This window comes from Centrocercus urophasianus, unplaced genomic scaffold (assembly GCF_019232065.1).
Source record: "Centrocercus urophasianus isolate 14NV4802_14NV808 unplaced genomic scaffold, USGS_Curo_1.0 seq_13, whole genome shotgun sequence".
NCBI lineage: Eukaryota > Metazoa > Chordata > Aves > Galliformes > Phasianidae > Centrocercus > Centrocercus urophasianus.
The window spans coordinates 21,565,639-21,584,987 of NW_024884475.1; the positions used below are offsets into that span (position 1 = coordinate 21,565,639).

General features: G+C 40.6%; 1 protein-coding gene across 17 annotated transcripts in view; it reads right to left on the bottom strand.

Moving 5' to 3' along the window:
- APBB2 (amyloid beta precursor protein binding family B member 2) overlaps nt 1-19,349 on the bottom strand; it is a 157,571-nt gene that overhangs the window by 77,862 nt on the left and 60,360 nt on the right. For 11 of the 17 annotated variants that reach the window (XR_006167661.1, XR_006167660.1, XR_006167659.1 and 8 more), the window contains one exon: nt 12,749-13,549. Coding sequence is in view for 14 of the 17 variants with exons in the window: in XM_042811929.1 (XP_042667863.1) it covers nt 12,749-13,549 (801 nt within the window). In the remaining 3 variants the exon portion in view is untranslated. Of the gene's footprint in view, nt 1-12,748; nt 13,550-17,948; nt 18,019-19,349 lie in introns of all 17 variants that reach the window. The other 6 variants (XM_042811934.1, XM_042811939.1, XM_042811936.1 and 3 more) reach the window with 1 other exon arrangement.

Consider the following 19,349-nt stretch of genomic DNA (forward strand, 5'->3'; position numbering starts at 1 on the left):
AGTCACCGTCCCTTGCGGTGCTTAAGAAACATGGAAATGTGATGCTGGTGAAAATGGGTCAGTAGGCATAGTAAATGATCTGAGATCTTTCCCAAGCTTAATGATTCTGTGATTCGCATCTCACGGGAGAGGGAAGCATGCTGATAGAGCAAAGGGGCCACCATAGTATAGAGGCTTCTGTAACTATTTCCCATCTCTACATCGTTATAAGCTTTCTACTAAAGCTTTATTCTTAACATACAGATATCTTTGGCATTAATCAAACTCAGAAATATAAATAATGTCTTGAAAACACAATCCATCCAGCACAAGTCATTATTTGCATTCTTCTATTACATGTTACACCAGCTTTAGAACTTTGTGCTGATTTTTCATAGGGATGGATTTATGAACATAACTGAAGATAGATTCAGAAATTTAGAAGACAACTAATAGTGGTGAAATAACCACTAACAAGAATCAAAAGAAAATTCAAAAATAGCTTGTGTCACAGACTATAGTGGCAAACTGAACTTAAATAAGCATTAGCTAGAATCAAACCTAACAGTCTTTAGCTGGAGCTTCATATTGGATAAGCATTTGAAAGGAAAAAAAGGATGAATTCTTCAGTTCTGCAGTATCACAACAGAATCTCACTTGCAATTTGCATCTCCTGCTTTCTTATTTGATGTCAAGTATATTATCTAAACAGCTACTTGCTTTGAAAAACTCTGCACAAGCTCTCCCTAAAGTTGCATATGCCAGAAACAAAAGTTTTCTTTATTCTGAAACCTGAATCTCCCTCAAACCAAACACCTTCTTCGTGGAAATGTAAATCTGACAACATACAGTAAAAACAATACACAAAAGTCTCCAGCAGATGACATACCTCAAGGCATCCAGACCAATTAACATTATGGAAAAAACATGGCAACCTGTCATCACAAAATGTTACAAACAGTGTAATGTTTTGTAATGCACAGCCTTCAGTTTCCTGGCCACACACATTTCCGAGTCCTGGTTTTTATTAATTTCTTAAAGTTCCTTTACTGCTACTTAAAACGCTCACACAAAGTGACAGGCAATCAATTACTTTCTGTTCCTCTGGAAGGAACAAGGTCATAGTGAATTCTGAAAATAACAGCTTGACTTTATGTTAGAAACTAAGATCAAGACAGAACCCCTTATGCCTGCAGCTTTAACATGCATTGGCACTACCATGGGACCAGTGCATGCACATCCGCTCACCCTATTATAAAAACAGATGTAGCTCAACTAGAAGAAGCATAAAAACAGATAACACAAATATAAAAGTGTTTCTTCAGGAGGAGCCATTGAGTGTGGTAGAGACTGGAGGAAGAGTGAAAAGGGAAGGAAGGATGAATGCCACCGATCTGTAGTCACAAAGGGTGTGAAGAAGGCAAGGATGGAAAGGAAATGAACATTCACTGTTATTTACTGCTTCCTATAGCAGTAAAGCAAGGGGCACCTAACAAAATTATCAGAGAGCAATTTTATAAGAAAGGGAAGTACTTTCTCATGCATCACATAATTAAATTGTGGAACTCATGGTCACAGGATATTGTGGATGCCAGAAGTACAAATGAGATCGAAAATGATTAAATAAATTCATGTTAGAAAAGTCTATCTATAGCAATTAAAAGATAATGTGAACGACATACCAGGTTTGAAAGCCCAAAACCACCAACTGCTGAAAGAGAAATGATGGAAGGAGGAGAACCACTCGCTGTACACCAGCTCTGTTTTTGGTTATGTTTTTAATTTACTTCTATTCCATCCATAAGTTTTTACCACTGACTCCTTTAGTGGATTGTTTCTGACAGAACGGCCATCCTTAAAAGCTGATGAACTACCCAGTGAGGTACAAAACTGAACTGCAGTCCCTGTAGCCCACAGTTGCAAGCTTGAACTTTGAGTCAGTATAGTGTTTGCACTGGAAAAGTGGACAATAGAAATGCAGGAGTTATGGGACTGAATATTATTATCCCTCTACATTTTTTTAACCTTCAATTTTCTATTAGCACTTATTTAAAAGGATGACATTTTTACTTTTACACTATATTGTACGGAACAATTTAATAGATGGACATTTTTTCACAGGCAAGCATATATACCTGGTTTAAATATGTTGATGAACAAAAAAAAGACTGTGTCAGAAATGCCTGGAGGAACAGGCACCATGAGCAGATACGATCTAGTGGTTACTGCAGAACCCATTGCTTAAGAAATACATTTAGGTGTTTCAGTGGAGAGGGGGAGATTAACTTCACCTATTTCCCCTTACGTGATTGCAGCTAATGTCATTAACTGCTTAAAATACAGGCTACTACAGAAGACCATTATTATGGTTCAAGAGAGCTACATCAGTAAGTTTTTATAGGCTTGCTTCTCATCTTATTTGTGTTTTGCAAAAATTAATAGAAAGGAGATCACTGGATGCAAGATGCAGTTAGGAATTCACTGTTTCTTCACTGATGGTGATTTCCCAGTTAATCTTGTCACCTTCTGAACAGGATTAGCCCAGATAAAAGACCGTGGGCAGTACAACATGCAATCCTGGCATAGTATCTGTACCGTGATAAGCCAAAAGAAAAAAGAACTGAAGGCACAATAACCTCAGTTGCTTGACTTTAAACTGACCCACTTGCAACAGCTTTACCAGAATGAGTCTTCTTCTCTCTTCTAAATTCAGACCACTACATTACCCATCAGTAAGTCATAAAATAAACCATGCTCCACAGAAAGCCTTTAGCCTATTACAGCATTAGGTATTACATTTGTTCCTCACTGCAGAATTAAAGCTGCAAGGCTTTCAAAAAGTTTCCTTTAAAAAACACCAAACAATGAACAACAACAAAAAAATACTCTTATAAATGCATGTTTACTTTCAGCACTGACAAATTTTTAGAGTTTCATATTGTATCACGATATTTGATTCTTAAACACACACACACACACACAAAAAAAATCACTAGAAACCGTAGAATCTCGTATGTCTACCAAAAAATGATGAAAGAATTAAATAAGAATACTACCTTAATGCTAAAAGATGCACAGTGACCTAAAAGGACTCTTGTTCCGGAAGACGCACACTTGTCAGACTACTGCTTGGTGACAGGGTGTTTTTCTTTCAAGGGAAATGTTACAGCTCTGTTTTCATTTTGGTTCCTTGGTGTAAATGAAACAACCATTCTTATTCACCAGCACTAACAAACAGCCTTTATAAATGCAAGATACCTATAAGCATTCTTCTGTGATTAAAAAGAGGATATAAAATAAATGTGCTGTTAATAAAAAGAGCAGCATTTGAGGGAAACAAAACAGACTTGCTTTGCAAAAGCTCAATGTAATCCCTCACGTACAGCAAAGCTGTATGCCTGAATAGAACCAGAAATTACTATTACTAGGCTGGTTTTGGTGTGTTCTGCAGGGAGTGCAGCTCTTAAATCAGGGGTAGATTGTCATCTTTTTTAAAAACACTGGTAAATAATTATTATACCAAAGTAAATGAGATTTGGAAGAAGTGGTTGGTCAAACATAGCATCTCAACCTACTTTTGGCAGAGACTTCAGAAAGAGCCCTCCCCCCTCCACCCTATTCCTGGGAAACCACTACTCTTTTTGAGTCCCAGCCCATCCATTCATTAGACATTGTTGCTGCTGAAGCTTGTCAAAGATTAAAAAGAATTGCTTCCAGGTTAGGAGCACCTCAACAGCCAGAACAGGCAGCTTTCCACTGGGAAACATTAAGCATGCTGAACTGTGCTCTGCTGTTCTCTGGATCAGCTCCTTGAAACTAAAACCTTGTGAAGCTGAAGTGGACAGAAGTCACAGAGGAATAGAGAATGGGGTAAAACTTCAATGGGGCAACTACCTACTCCCTACGTAATCATCTTAAGAAACTGCACTTTTCCCTATAAAGCAATCTTGGGGTTAGTTAATCTAAGGGTAGAGGAACTTCCCATAAAGTTAAACACTGGGTATAGTCAATGTACAAAAATCCAGAGTACAATTATTCAGGAGAACTCCACTATGATATGGAATCAAGAGAAATACAGAAAAAATATTTTCTATTAATGATCACAAATTCATTTTCATAATTGCAAAGGAACGTTATTTCTTATACATAGAACAGAATTTTATGAAGCCCAGCACATCCAATTCTGAAAAAAAGACAAAACCATCCATCCCACCATCCAAAAAGCCCCGGCAAACCACAAGTTCTGCATGAATGACTAAATAAATAAAAATCAAACTTTTTATTCTATGTAAGTGGAAGCTCAGTCTTGAAATCTCTGTTCTTCTTATGTATTCTTCCTACTCTTCATGTGCCTTTGTTAAAAAAGTGTTGGTTATGTTTGAACACAGTTAACGAAGGGAAATTTGTGTAGTCAGGAGACTAAAGTTGCTTGTTAATATGCTGACAGGCTCCAGAGGGGGAAAAGGAAAAAAAAAAAAAAAAAAGGGAGACTCATTATCTCATTATTCTGGTTTAGTTAAGCATGAAGGAAAACAAGGTAATTTAACACAAAATATTACTTCGAAAACCTGCTATGGCTACAGTGTGTGATAAATTATATTGGCTTGCCTATAGAGAAAGAATGAGAAGCATTCCAATTTTTGTTTTATTATTTTTCGAAATACAAAAGCCAACACAGATCACTATTTCTTACTATTCTTTTGGAGTGAATACAGATGAAAACAGAAAGTTGTGTATAGAAGGTTTTGCGTAGACCAAAGATCATTCTTCTGACCAAGTTCAACTGATTGGTTTAGGACTGGCTAAAGTGGTGTCCATTAAAAATTAGCAGAAACATGTCCAAGATACCAGTCAACACTTGTTGAGAGATACCAATCAAGTACTGACTGTAAAACACCTCAACTTTCTAACCCCCAAACCTCGCTCTGTATACCATAAGTTGCATTACCTTGCGCTGCAGGGAATGCACAGAGGTGCTGCACTTTATCTAGCCAGATTCCCCTCTGACCCTGGGCTGCATTAAATAAAGAAGCCCCACGGGAACTATTTGGGATGGTAAAGGAGAAAACAGAAATCCATTTCATCATGGATTTTAAACCTACGTAAAAACCTTTAAGTCCTACAGAACACAAGCCTGAAACATCACTTGTCAATTCACTACTTAAATGACATGCAGCTGGAAACACACCTTTACAGTATTCATCTTGCAGTTTAAGCCTTGTCAGGTATCAACTGATCTTATGTTAAATTTTTATTAACAAATAAGTATCTATCACCTAGAGCTAAGAGACATTATAACCCAGAGCTGTGATTAAGTAGAAGAGAAAGTGTTACTTACAGTTACCAGATGCTCCCATACAGTTCAACATGTACTTATCTGCTACCAGCATCCTTAAAGTTTGCTCTGTACACATCCCAACAGCTTCATATTCTCCTTGTGTAGCACCTCCAAATCGGTCTCCAGATCAAATATGGAAAATATGCTGCTATGCTTAACCAGACCCTTACTTAATTAGTCTAACAAGAAACAGTGCTTTGGGTGGGAGAAAAGAAAAGCCACCTCAATCAACTGAAGATAGAAATAACAAAGGAAACACCACATGTTGACCAATTAAATGACTGCGTTTTCTAGTAAGCCAGGAAAACCTGAGAGAGTCTCCTCCAGAGAAACTGCAGCAGCGTATGCATTCAGGGTACTCTCCACTGAATTGATTCCAGCTTGCAAGACAGTGATGTATTTTCTGACCGACTCTGCTCAGGAGACAAGCTTTTGAAACTGTACTTTCAGCCCACAAGCACTCAGATATCAATCACATCAAGATTTAATCAGCTCAACTTTGGACCAGAACAGCCCCTCACCCTGCAAACCAACCCTGGTAATGTATTTATGGTGCTTTTTTTTCCTTAGTTGCCAGTATAAATGTGAAAAGGAAAGGTTTAGAAAAACGTATGGCAAAGATCCACTCATTGAGGACAAAATTCTTCTTAAGGCTGATAACCTCCAACTCCCTGAAGGTGCACTGCAGCAATGGTAGAAATTGATTTAGTGAAAAGCTTCTATTAGCGAGAGCACTGTTCTCATCAGAAAGTCCCTCCCCTTGCTATAATCAATAATTTAAGCAAAGCCAAGAATCATATCAGCCAAAATGACCAGGGCAACTGACTTTCTTTTTCTTGCCGAGCAAAGGTAAAATTAAATTAAAGTCTGAGTGGGAATATATTCTAATTTAAAAACTAATTTGGGCAATCTGAGTTGTGCATTTATTTTGAGAAGGGAAAGAGGGAAGGGCTCTTTTGTTCATTGCTGAAAACTTCTCAGGTTCACAGAAAGGCCAAAATCCACTTCTAAAACATGAAAGCAGCTATAGCCTTTGATTTAGAGCATCTTATCCTGCAATGCTAGCCTATACACAAACAAGAAACAAATGAACTCCATAGATTTACAACTATTACTTCAGTGTAGTGACAGTGCTACTGTACCTGTTAGTGTATCGCAACCATATCTGAATAATTGAGGAAGTGTTTAATTTTTAAATTTAACCCTGTAAAATCTCGACTGAAAAGCCACTAAGAAAATAGGAGGATGAGTTTAGTTAAATTACAACACTGAACAAGTTGGGAGAAAAAAAAAAAAGTAGCTTCGTTAAGACACTTTATTGAATAGTTCTGAGACTGTGTACTACATATTGAGTAATAAATTAGTCCAGGATATGAAATGATATAAGCATAACACTAACAACATAATACACAGCAGTTAGAAACAATCCTAATAACATAATATCATATAAAAATGGATTTAAGTTCCAAATGCCCCAGAGACAGCAAGCAGACAGCAAAAATACGTGCCTGAGAAGTGGGGCTGTTATCCCCCACAGCTCAAGAATTTCTCATCTCTGAAGTACCAAGGATAAATCTACCATGCAAACAGAAGGACATGCTCTGCTAGGCTTTAGAAATCCAGATCTCAGACAGTACAGGAAGCCTTCTTAATGTCATTATTTTGAGTTCTGTGGCATTCTGGTATTGGACATTTACAGCCTAATGTTGAGTGCCCAGGGGCTTCACACATATTGATATCAAGCAATTGAGTCTTAATTGCAAATGTATGTGCTTTCATGGGATTGCATGAAAAAGGCTTCATGTCCCTTAAGGCAGGGACCAAATACCAATTTTAAGAAAGCGCTGCGTTCAAACCAAGTTTTGGACCATCCTTTTTATTACCACCGTCTTTGTGTAGCCCCATTTGCCTAATTTAATAAATACCAACACTCCTGCTTCTGATTCTTGGTTTGTTCAGCTTTTCCCAGCTACTGCCAGGCTCTCATTCATCTCTCTAACTGCAGTAATTCTTCTGTCTTCTCCCCCGCCTCCCAACCTTCTCTCATCAGCCTCCAGGCCACATTCTCATCTTTCAGCTTTCTACTTTTTTCCCTACCCCACAACTCCTCCTCCATCAAGAACAGAGAGAGACAGAGCCACCATTGCTACTGGGGCCCAATGCTGGCATTGCTGCATCAGCTTAGAGAAGCTCAGGCTCTGATCTGCACTCAACAAGGGTTTTGGCAGTGAGGCAAGAACTGCTTCCAAGCTAGGAGACTCACAAAATTATACCTGCCTCCTGCAGCACTCTTGAACTTGAATGTGATCAGCTGCATGATCTTCCATAAAACAGGCACAACATAATGATGAGGGACTCCTGCTGCATGGCAGTACTACTCCTCTATCACATCTGCTGTAGCACTAGAGACAAACAAGCACCTAGCCAGATCTGGTGCATCTGGTCAGCCTGCAAAACCCAAGCAGCCCACCTGTTTCTGCTGCCAGCTACTCTCAAACGTTCAGCTTGCCCTAAGGAACAGCAGTCCACAAGCTGAGAGTCCTTCCAAAGGTAACAACAGGCTTTCCTTTCCTCCCGTATAGATTTTTACACTCATTTCTAAAGCATCAATCAGGTGGATTGAAACTTGGCTTGAGTTCTATGCACCATTAAAAAGTGCTGAGACAGAGATTTGCTGGATCAATTTTGGTCATAATTTGTGATCACTTTCACAACTTCATGAATTGAAAACTTTTTTTCCCCCCTAAGGAGGGACTGCTAGTCTGCTATTAGTTACTGGTGGATTTTCTTCTGTGCGTCTTCCTTAACATCCCTCTGAAAGGGCTATTAGGATCCTGACTTTTCTCATTAGCTTCTCTGATTTACCTTCCTTAGTTTGTTTTCCTTTTTCTTTTTGCTTGGTCATGTGTCTGCCTGAAACCCAACTCTTTGCATGGTCTCAGAAGAGACCTGGAAAAGAAACACAGCCCTAGGCACAGAACTTCAGCAAGAAGATGCATTCATACCGTAAGAGGACACACAGGGTCTGGGATTACACTTCTGCATTTCTGAAACAACAGAAGCTTGAAAAGCTTCTGAAAATAGTTTATCAAGTAAAGCATGAGACATTAAGCAGTTCACCTTTTCTAAATCTCAAGTTTTCCCTATAGACACTTAGAACAGACTTCTGCATTGTTGAAAGATACAATAAGCCCTGCTTGAAAAGCATGTTAGACTATTCCTCAACATTACAAAACAATGTAAACTACACTACAGAGACACTATGCTACTTTTAGTGCCCTGAAAATCTTGCAAACTACTCCACAGCTTTCACTCCAGTGGCAATGCAATTCCAGCAATCCCTTTCCTGTGCTGTCTCACCACATTGCTCTAGCTACACAAGCAACAGTTCATGCCGTAACATTAATTCAATTTATACATCTATTTTTATTAGCTATTCAAATTCAAAAGGGTGCTCATCACCCGTTTTTATCACAGAAACTTTGGGTTTCAAGCCAGAGCACTTACTTGAGCACTGAAGCCAAGGATTCAACTACTGCATTAAGAAGGGAATCACAGAATGTCCAGGGTTGGAAGTGACCACAAGGATCATGAATCTCCAAACCCCCTTGCCACATGCAGGGCCAACCTCCACATTTAATACCAGACCAGGCTGCCCAGGGCCCCATCCAACCTGCCCTTGAACACCTCCAGGGACGGGGCATCCACAACCTCTCTGGGCAGCCTGTTCCAGCACCTCACCACTCTCTCTGTAAAGAGCTTCCCCCTGATATCCAACCTAAATTTTCCCTCCCTCAACTTGAAACCATTTCCCCTTGTCCTGCAGTTATCTACCATTTCGAAGAGTTGATTCCCCTCCTGTTTGTGGGCTCCCTTTAGGTACAGAAAGGCTGCAATGAGGTCACCCTGCAGCCTTCTTTACTCCAGGCTGAACAAGCCCAGCTCCCTCAGCCTGTCTTCATATGGGAGGTGCTCCAATCCCCTGATCATCTTTGTGCCTCTTCTCTGGACCCTCTCCAACAGCTCTCTGTCTTTCTTGTACTGGGGGCTCCAGACATGGACACAGTACTCCAAGGGAAGGTTGACCTCAACATCCAAGAGCAGCAAGTGGCTTCTGTGCCACCAACAGCAGCAGCCCGTACCCAGGAGATCACCTCTCAAGTTCAGTTTCCCCTCTACCAGTAGACCCTGGATGCTGGTCATTATTTTGAACACTGTATAAATAACCACATGGCCCTTTAGGTATTTTTTTCCTCTTAAACTGACTTGCCTTTTCTTCCCCAAAATCCTCTCACAGGAACAGCTAAGAGGAATATAAACATGTAGCTAGTTACTCCCTATATAGAATGGTACCTGTACAAATACTGATATGCAGCAATAGTCACCTTTACTATTCTGCAAGCAGTCAGCAAATGGTCAAGGTCTGTGACTATAAAACCTGTGTTCTTGATACACAGCTATCAGCAACATGCAGGATTAAAAAAAAAAAAAAACAACAAGAGAACAAGGACTACCTGCTATTAAATTTGTGGGATATTAGGACGCACAGTGGGTATGAACCAAAACCTCTTATTCCTTAAAGTCAGATGTTTACTTGGAATCCTACAATTGTTCAAATGATAGTATATTTTGTCCCCTGTATTACAGGACTTGTGCTTATCTACACCATAATTGACTGTATTTCTATTACCATAAATCATTTTCTACACTCAGGAACACAGAAAACATGTTCTGTACTAAATAACATCCTTGTTGTCTCTATCAGATACGTTCCGCAAAGGAAAACTGAAGCTTTTAAAGGGCATTCATTTTAATTTTGTCCAAGATGCAGGTTAACATCAGGGGCAGAACTCATCCTTGGTATAAATCTTTCTGACTAGTTCCTGATTTGCTGCAATTTTTATTGTATTAGAGGGCTGTTCTACCCACACACACTACTGTTTCAGAATAGCAGGCTCCATTTGCAAGATCCCAACTCTCCCTCCCCAAGGGCCAGGCTCACTGCTGCCATTTTTGTGCTGAGCTGAACTTGTTTATTTGTAACCAGCCATTAAACTGACATCCTGGATTTGTTGAGAGAGCAGCAGCAGGCAAGCATGTGCTCAATAGCAGTCACATTCAGCAGCAGTGCTGCCCGAAAGGAGGAGGATTGCCCTTTTGACTCCTCTCTTTGATTCATATTCTCATTTCGAGATACAAATCCATCTGCCAAGAGCCTTCCCCCTTGAGTGGGAAGGTTGAATTGGTTGTCTCATTGTTTCCTCCCCACTCAGAAAAAGTGTCAAATCTTTCAAAAGCACCTTTCCATTAGATCACAAAGAAGTTTCCTGCCTTGGATTTTGTCTGAACAGTAATGATGTGTTCCTACTGCACACAAAAAATAAGAACTAATTCTTCAGGGTCTTTGAGTAACATACTTCCAGAAACAAAGCAAGCAAACCCTCAATCACTCAGTTATCCAAGATTTGAACAGTGAGTTGTTCATAGAGGGAGGAGGAAGATGAAGCAATTTAAAATACATGAAAGCAGACTATTGCAATTTTCAACCATGTACTGTGAGGTAAATGGTATTTCTATCACATTCCTATGTATGCTAAAGTGCTAAATATAGTCTCTGGACTGAACATTAATAATTCTCCACACATCTGCTGCATTGCACTATTTAACAGATTAACTGTTCTTGAAACTCTATCTTTTTTTTCCTTCCCAGAAGCCATATAAACTAAAGCTGTCTGCTTTTGCAGATTTTTCTCCTGGATGCCTTTCTCCCTTTGGCTGCTGGCATTTACTGCAGAAGCACAAGGACTGAAGACCATACATGATGCTTTCCTTCTGCCCAAGTGCAGTGGCAGCGAGAAGCCCAGTGGTGCCCGTCCTATGAAGCCCAAGCACAACTGAAAGATCCTAAAGAGCTCAGAAAATTCTCTTTTCCGAGTGCCGAAAGAGCTCAGATGTCACACAATGGTAACATACAGCTTGGAAGGAAGAAATTAAACACGTTAATTAAGAGTAAAAGAGACAAAACTTGTAGTAGCTCATCCTGAGTGACCCTTATTTAATTAAGTTACTTGGAATTATGCTAATTTAATTTTCACTGAACATAAATTCTCTATCCACATTTTTCCGTTGTCAAGCCTTGGGCAAGTTTGTTAGCCAGAGCTAACAAACTCGGCACTGTTATCTAAAACATACTGATGTTTTCTCCAGAAAATGCTAATCAGTGATGGCATGCATATCATATATCTTGAGAAATAATACTAACACAAACAGCAATCTCAGTAAATGGAAAATACGTTCAGTTTTCACAGGAAGAGATGACTATACAAAAAATTCTATAGTTGCAAAGGTTTGTCACACATCAAAAAAGATCGAAAGATCCATTATTTGCCACACAGCAGTAGGGACCTTCTGCTGTGACTGAACTCTCACACTAAAACCCAAACTCACTGTTATTACAATCACATCCAAAGTACACCGTCACAAATGCTACAGACAGGTAAGGAAGCTGTGAATTTGGATCACTACAGCCTCCAAACAGCACAAAACTTATATACAGTAATAATGAAATCACTTTAAATACAAACAACTTAAGATAAATTTGTTTAGCTCCACATCACCCTCAAGAATTACACTGCCTCCCCTCATTTTGACAAAGTTGTATCATTAATGATTGGCTTGGATATTAAAAAAACGCTAAATGATGAAGCCTATTAACTAGGGTAAATGAGAGCTCTGCAGTTTTAAAAATAATAAAGACACGTTGTAAATGGGCCCAGTCTTTCAAAATATGCTATGATTTCAACTTCTGAATTACTGCATGAAACTGCTTTGCAAAAAAACAAAAACAAAAACAAGCCAACAATGAAACGCATTAATTAAATGACCCAAATTAAGTTTCTTTCCCTTTTAAATAAAAGCATATAATCAAATGACTGAGGGCTCAAAAAGATTTTAATTAGAAAACTAAAATCTCTACCAAACCTGAAAATATTTGCTCAAAAGCAACACTTCATACTCAGAAAAGCTTTTCCTTGCTATCCATAGGCAAATAGCAATAGTTGAACATCTCCAAGCAATTGTGTACACCTCAGAACACAGACTCACTGAGCACTGGGGTGATTATTAATAAAATGGCAGTTGTGAAGTTTGCATATTACTGACATTGTTGAAGCAGTTTGGAGTTACAGTGAAACTTCGGGTCTCACAGCTTTTAGGATCCTATCTAAAGCATTTGATGGTGCCTTTTCCAAGCCAAACTGTAAGGCACTAGGACCAAACAGGAAGGGACCTGTGTGCTGGCCAAGCAGCATCCACGTTTGGATGCAATTCACACCCCTGTAAAAACACAGCAGAACTGCCCTACTCCTTCCTTTTGCCAGCTGGGAAGGCTCAGCCCCATGTTCCAAAAACTAAGCAGGTGCTGCTGCCTACCTGTTTCATCAGGAGAGCTCGGCGAAGCGCTGTCCTGGGACAGTGTAGTCCAGCTGGAGTCCTCATCACTTGGAGCCAGGTTCTGAATCCTGTGCAGTGCGCAGTCTGTTTTGGCCCCCGTTTTGGGATGGTCCTTCTTAGTCTCAGGACTCGAGGACACTGTGGCAGTTTGGCCATCCTCTGGGCTTGACTGCTTGTTTTGCTTCCGGGGCAAGACTTCCCCATTGACAATAATGGTGGAAGCCTGGCTGTTGTTTTGTGCAGATTTATCTTCCATTGCAGCAAAGCTCTGCTCCAGCTCTCTGGTAGATGTCTCCAGGTCTGCATAGTAATTCAGGAAGCTCTTGGTCCTCCTGGGCTGTGAGGGCAATATTTCACAGCTGGAGGAGTCCTGTGGGATCGGCTCTTTGCCTTCAAACTTCTCAGAAGTCACACTGACGCCAGCCGTGGTGTTGAGGTTCTTGTTGGGATCCTGCTGGCCTTGCTCAGCAGCTTTCCTCAGCTGGTTTTCTCCATTCTTCACCAGCTTCATATTGGCAGAGCTGCTCCCCAGGAGGGGCTGCGCTGCCGGGTCTGAGAGGCCCATGGCTGTCTGGATGTTAGTCAGCGCGTACTTCTTCCTGCATTTCGGAGGAGTGCTGTTCTTGCTCTCGGTGTGCCGGATCTCAGCGTTCAGCAGCTCGTTGTGAGAGGAGCGCAGGCTGAGGGTGTTGGGCGGCGTGGCAGGGCCGTTGCGATTCACCACGTCTGTCGTGCTGCTGCTTGCCATAAACACTGCCAGCGCGTCCACACCGGAATCGACTAGGAAAGCAACAGAGGCAGCAATGAAACACTTGTGTTATGTAGTATTTTGGCTTCTGCTAGAATCACTGTAATCTACGTGGGTAAGAGAACAAAAAAACAGCTTAGCTTATAAAATAGAGAAAAACAGGCAGAGAAATACAATGAGATCATCACCATGGAGCTGAGAAGACAAGCAGAAGGCTTGACCCTGTATCAGTGAGGTGTTTCTTCATGTCTGAGCTCCTTCATGCCCATCAGGCTGGGGACAAGGAGAACAGCCCTCAGCAAATGCATCAAGGCCCAGGAGCTGTCCCCTGCTCTCGTCTCATTCCAGGACTTCACCACTACCTCGGGGGTGCAAGAGGGGAACAACTTCTCTGGTGCCCATTACTAGGAAGCAGTAAATCAGAGACATTTCTCAATAGATTGTGCACAGATGTTGCTCCTTCTTCATTTTCTGTCAGTATGATTGCCCACTCAGCCCCTGCCTCCTCACACCTGAAATTTACATTATTTTTTTTCCTTCCCCTTTATGGGAAAGGGTAATGAAAGTTCTGAGCATTGCAGGCTCTTAGTGAGGGTGTTTATTGAGTCCCTTACAACAGGAAGGGCTACTCATAATACAGCGATTCCTCGGTAACCCTGTAATTATTTTATATATTTGAGGGCCTGGTGGTGATGGGTTGATGGTTGGATTGAATGATCTTAAAGGTCTTCTCCAACCTTAATGATTCTCTGCTTCTACGGCAGAAGAGTGACAAGGAAGATAGAAAGATGAGGAAACAACTGGTGCCCCTTGTTTGACACAGCACTGTATTACACAAAACTGTACTTGAGTCCAGGGTGGGGTAGAGTGCTTTGGATCCCTCCATAAAATACCCTGCTCTAGTTCAATCAGCTTAAAGAAGGAAAAGAAAAAAAAGGTCCACTTCAGAGATGAAGTTGGCTCACTATTTCTACAGCTTGCAAGCTTCAAACTTAAGTATACAAGATGCATCCTAAGAGGCAGTACATGTATTTCAGTGTTAAATAGAAACCATGTTTTGCCTACTTATAGTCAAGTTTCTGATTTTGATCAGCTGAGGTACAGTTCACATTTCAAAAAATATGAAGTTTCTTCAGGGAATAGATTTTTAGACTATGTTTTAGACTATGAAGAAATACTTTTCTTTTTGGTTTAAACCATCATTTGTTACTTTACTGCCTATTTGTGGCTCCCACTAATTCGTACAAATACTCCATGAGCACCTCAACTTACACACACAGTAGTAGTGACTGTTTTTGACACCTGCCAACCAAGTAAGACACCAATTAATAGATCACTCCCATCTGCTGCAGCTTGAAGCACCCTTTCTGTCGCTCCTAATTCTCAAGTATCACCAACTGCTCATACTGCACACAAAAATATGTCTGAGGCTTATTGAGGAATGAAAAATTATCACTCGAGCTAGCTGATGACAGATCATTCCAGCTGAGCTGTGCTGCATCCTTGTACATCTGACAAGACAGAATAGACTGCTGTATAGATTTGCGAGAGATTAAACATTCAGGTTTTAAAAGCATATCAGCATAAACACACAGAGCAAAAAGGAGCACTTCACAATGTTAACAAACGAGTACACGGTTACCCATATTGCCTGCTCTGTATTCAACTGCAAAAGCTTCAGAACTGCCCATGCACACTGCAACAGCCTGTGTTTAGGTAATGGTTAAACAATGGTTAAACATCCTATTGCCAATTTCAGTCCTAGCCACAAAGGACTTCTAAAACACAGCCATCATAAAGCTGAAAGAAATTCTCTAAGTGCACATCTCAAATGCATCAATACATGTCGCTTCCTGCATCTCACCTTAAAACAATGTAGACTAGTGCAAATAGAAAGTTCGCGCCTGATCCAGCGTAGTTTTATCAGAGGACATGTTTTAATCTAAAAGCATGGAGAAGCCTATGTTTGCAGACTGATTGTTTTATATTCTTGTCCTGAATCAGTTAAAATCTGACATTCTGGAAATAATATATAAGAACAAATTTTTAAGGCAGAATAATTTTGATCTGCTGCACTCACAGAATTGCACAGTACCTATTTGTGCTAGATTATGTTTTATTTTGCATTCCAGAGGTGTTTTTTCCATCAGTAAATAAAACAGCCTCAATCTGAAGCCTCAATCTGATTTATTCTCATCCTCTGCTACAAGCGATTTGTTGTATAAAATGTTTGCCACTATTTTCCACCACTGAACAAGTTACTTAAAAAATAATCTTCCTAGATAAAGTTTAAGTATCTGCCTGTCAGATTATCTTTCGTTGGCCTCCTGCAGCTAGCATTTCACATATCAAAATATACCCTAAGTATAAGCTCACTGAGACACTGAAGCAGCATGTACTATCTTCTGCTTATCTGATTGATGAAGCTCCCCTGCTGGCTTATGACAAACACTGGCACGTGGCTCAAGGACTGGAGCAAAGCCTCCAGTCTCCACTTGATGTCTTTTGTTACCAAGCAGTGTTTATAAACGGGGCACTAAATTGGGCTGCTTTCTGATCATAAGCAGAAAAATGTGCACATGAACCTTTTGCTGGACACCAGCTTGCCTCCCAAGCCTGTGCAGACCAGCAGCAGCAGCAGCAGGTGTATGCAGAGAGGAACATCCCACCACCCTCTCCTGTCACTGCACACCAGACCAGGCTTCACAAGAGGCACAGCTGGCACCAACCTCTCTCAATGAGAAATGAAGGTGGGAAGAAAGGAAACTACAACAGAGAAGAAAAGAGATGAAATATAAAGTCAGGACTTAGGTTTCAAGGGCAGAAATTGCTACCAGACCAGGAGTAAGTAAAGCATTGGAAAATATTGAAATGCAAGGGAAAGCTTAATCAAAGAAACTCTAACTTGCAGAACAGAACAGCACAAGGAAAAAGAAAGCTAGCTTGCCTCACTTTTCACAGAAGACGTCTATCTCAGCTTTATATTTAAAAGTTTCAAGGAAATGCAACTTCCTCCTGTACTTCTGCCCATGAGTCACATGGGGCAGACAACAGAAACAAGCAGCAGCACCCACCTAGGGCTTTCTGTGACATCTTGGAGTTGTGTTCGTGCAAAACCCATTCATCCCTGCCTGAGATCTGCCCCTCCACCATCACTGACTTTGATTGGGGTTAGGAGAGGAGCAGGGCTCAATCCTGGACTGTTACATCTGCCGGAGCATCTGGCACCATAAACAGATATTACTTTTCTGCTCACTTCTGAAATGTGTTTCTGTTTCTAGGTTTACGGTGGTTGTTGGTAGTTTATTCCTGTAGAGAGTTCTTCTTTACATCTTCATCAGTAACAGAGCATCCAAAAGGTCCAATATGTGCATTACAATTTTCCCGTCAGACAACATTGGCTTTTCAGCCAAGATTTCTGGGTGTGGAAACAAACTACTCAAAAGGAGCACTTGGGAAGGCCTGCACTGCCTTCACTCACTCCTGACCATCTCAGCCATGCCAGCATTCAAGAGGTCAGTGCTCCCACTGCAATGAGATTATGGCTCAACTCTGATGATAAGGAAGGAGCAAAGCAAAGGATGGGCACACCATTTCCCTGCCAGACTAGTGGGTGCTTCCAATTGCCCCAACCTGGTTTTATTGCACTCTATTTTATAGATGTACAAATTGCACCCCAGACAATTTGAGCAACAGCTCCCATCAGAGCCTCAGTAATCAACTTTCTTTAAGCTAAAACACAAGCAAAAATGGGCAAGCAGATCAAGCATGCCTGCGTCAATACATACTGCAGCAAGAGCACATTTACAGTAGTAAGTTATAAGCAAGGAAAACAGGGCATCTCAAGAAAATAAAGACTGGACTCAGGTACAGAACGAAGAACAGAAAAAATACTATCAACATTAAAGTGCTTTAAGACAGCATTTTGGTAGGCTGAGGATCTACCATAGCAATTCATTGATTATTCTGGCTTGCTATACATAAGATATCAGTCCCAGAAATATACTTTTATTGTATGGCAGCATAACTACAAACTTTCACCAGTGTCATGTGCTTAACAGGAAGAAGTCCCAATTCATTAAGCATAACAATAATATAAATAACACTATTACTTGAATGACTTTTATTTATTTTGTTTCTCAGTCACGTAATGAGACTTACAGAGCTTGAAGAAAGAGACAGAAAATACCATTACGAACAGAAAAAAACTGATTTGCCTTTAACTGAAATGAGGCTTTTTTGTATAGCAATTATTTTTAAAAAGCCAAACTGAGAGTTTATTCAAAAAGGTGCTGTCAAAAATAAATGAAAGGTTTTGCTCTTTTTCATTTGTAAATGCAGAATGAAAGCAAAAGATGGGCCTGGGAAGAAGAAGAAAAATGAGAAAGTTTTATATATTTGCAAAGCAGAATCTTTTAAAGGGGATCTGACCTGGAAGTACTTCTGACATGGCTCACGGGGGCGTCAGCAATGCATCAGGAAATAGATTATAATTTGAAATCTGAAAAGAGGGATCATGTAAGAATTAAAAACAAAGGAAAATACAAAATAATCCACATTTCAGAAGCTCCTGAAAGGCTAAGTATTCTAAACAAACTCTGGTAACATAGCAGTGATGATTTCTGGAGTTTTCAAAGCTATTTGCAAAGCATTAAAATATGGGAGATACTAACAAGACCAAGTAATTAAAACTAACACAAACATCACTTTTCTTAATTTATGCTTTACAATAGTCTCCAGTTTTACACAACACATTGCAAGGGGAAAAAAAGGTTAGAAAATCAGGGGTTTTCCCCAGTAATTCTTCCCTTGCTTACTCAGGAAATTACTCCAGCACTGTAAGATAAACCTAGCAGTAAGACATCAACACATGAACAACTTGCACAATAAGACCCAGCACATGAAGCTAGTGAGCACAGTCTGCAGGACTGTGATCCAACAGGAGAGAATTCTAACAAGCAACTGGGTAGCAGCCTCCCGTGTGGGTCTGGCATGGCCATCTCTCTGGAGGTAAGCTATTTTTGCCTTAGGGTCTTTGGTTTGGATTCAAACAATGCATACACTGGAAGCCAGGGCATTTCTATACACCTGCAACTGTTTCTATAGTTGCATCAAGGAAATCCTATCTGCAAGGATATCCGCTGAAGGCAAAACATTAAATGACGGAATGAAGCAGTGGGGCTATGGCCTCAGGTCCTATGGACTTTACCTCATCAAAGCCTGATCAGGTGGAGAGAACAATTCCAACTCAGTATTAGCTAATCCTTGAGTTTCAAAGAGTAAATACCAAGTTAAAACACCAATTTAAATTAAGTATCCTACTGCAATCTTCTTGCATCTTCTGCATTTTTCCTCAAGTAGAACCAGCAAAATGGTAAAAGCTAGATATCAGCTGAAAACCTCCTTGTGAAGTCCAGACTTACACTAATGAAGCTGTAATCAGAACAGGGACTAGCAGCCTCCTTCCTGTCAAGTGTCACCATGTTCCTTTTTGCCTACACAAAAACGTCAATATCCAGGGGATACTGAATGTTTTCAGAAGGAAAAAGGAGAAAGAAAAACACTTGGATGAAGAGTTATGGTAGAAGAGAGCAACTGAAGATGCTCCTATGGGCAGGGATTCTCTTCCCGCTGCTCACTGCAGCATCACTTCTCTGCTGGGCCCAGCTGGGAATGGGAGAAGGAAGCTCAGCACAGCCAGCAAACTGAGTCCAGCCCCACAGCCTGACCCCACAGCACAGCTGGGGAACACAAGAGCAGGGCAGGAGCTGAGCTGCAAGCAGCTTGCTCATGCCCTCTCACTTGTCTGCAGGCTGCTCCATGCAGATCGCA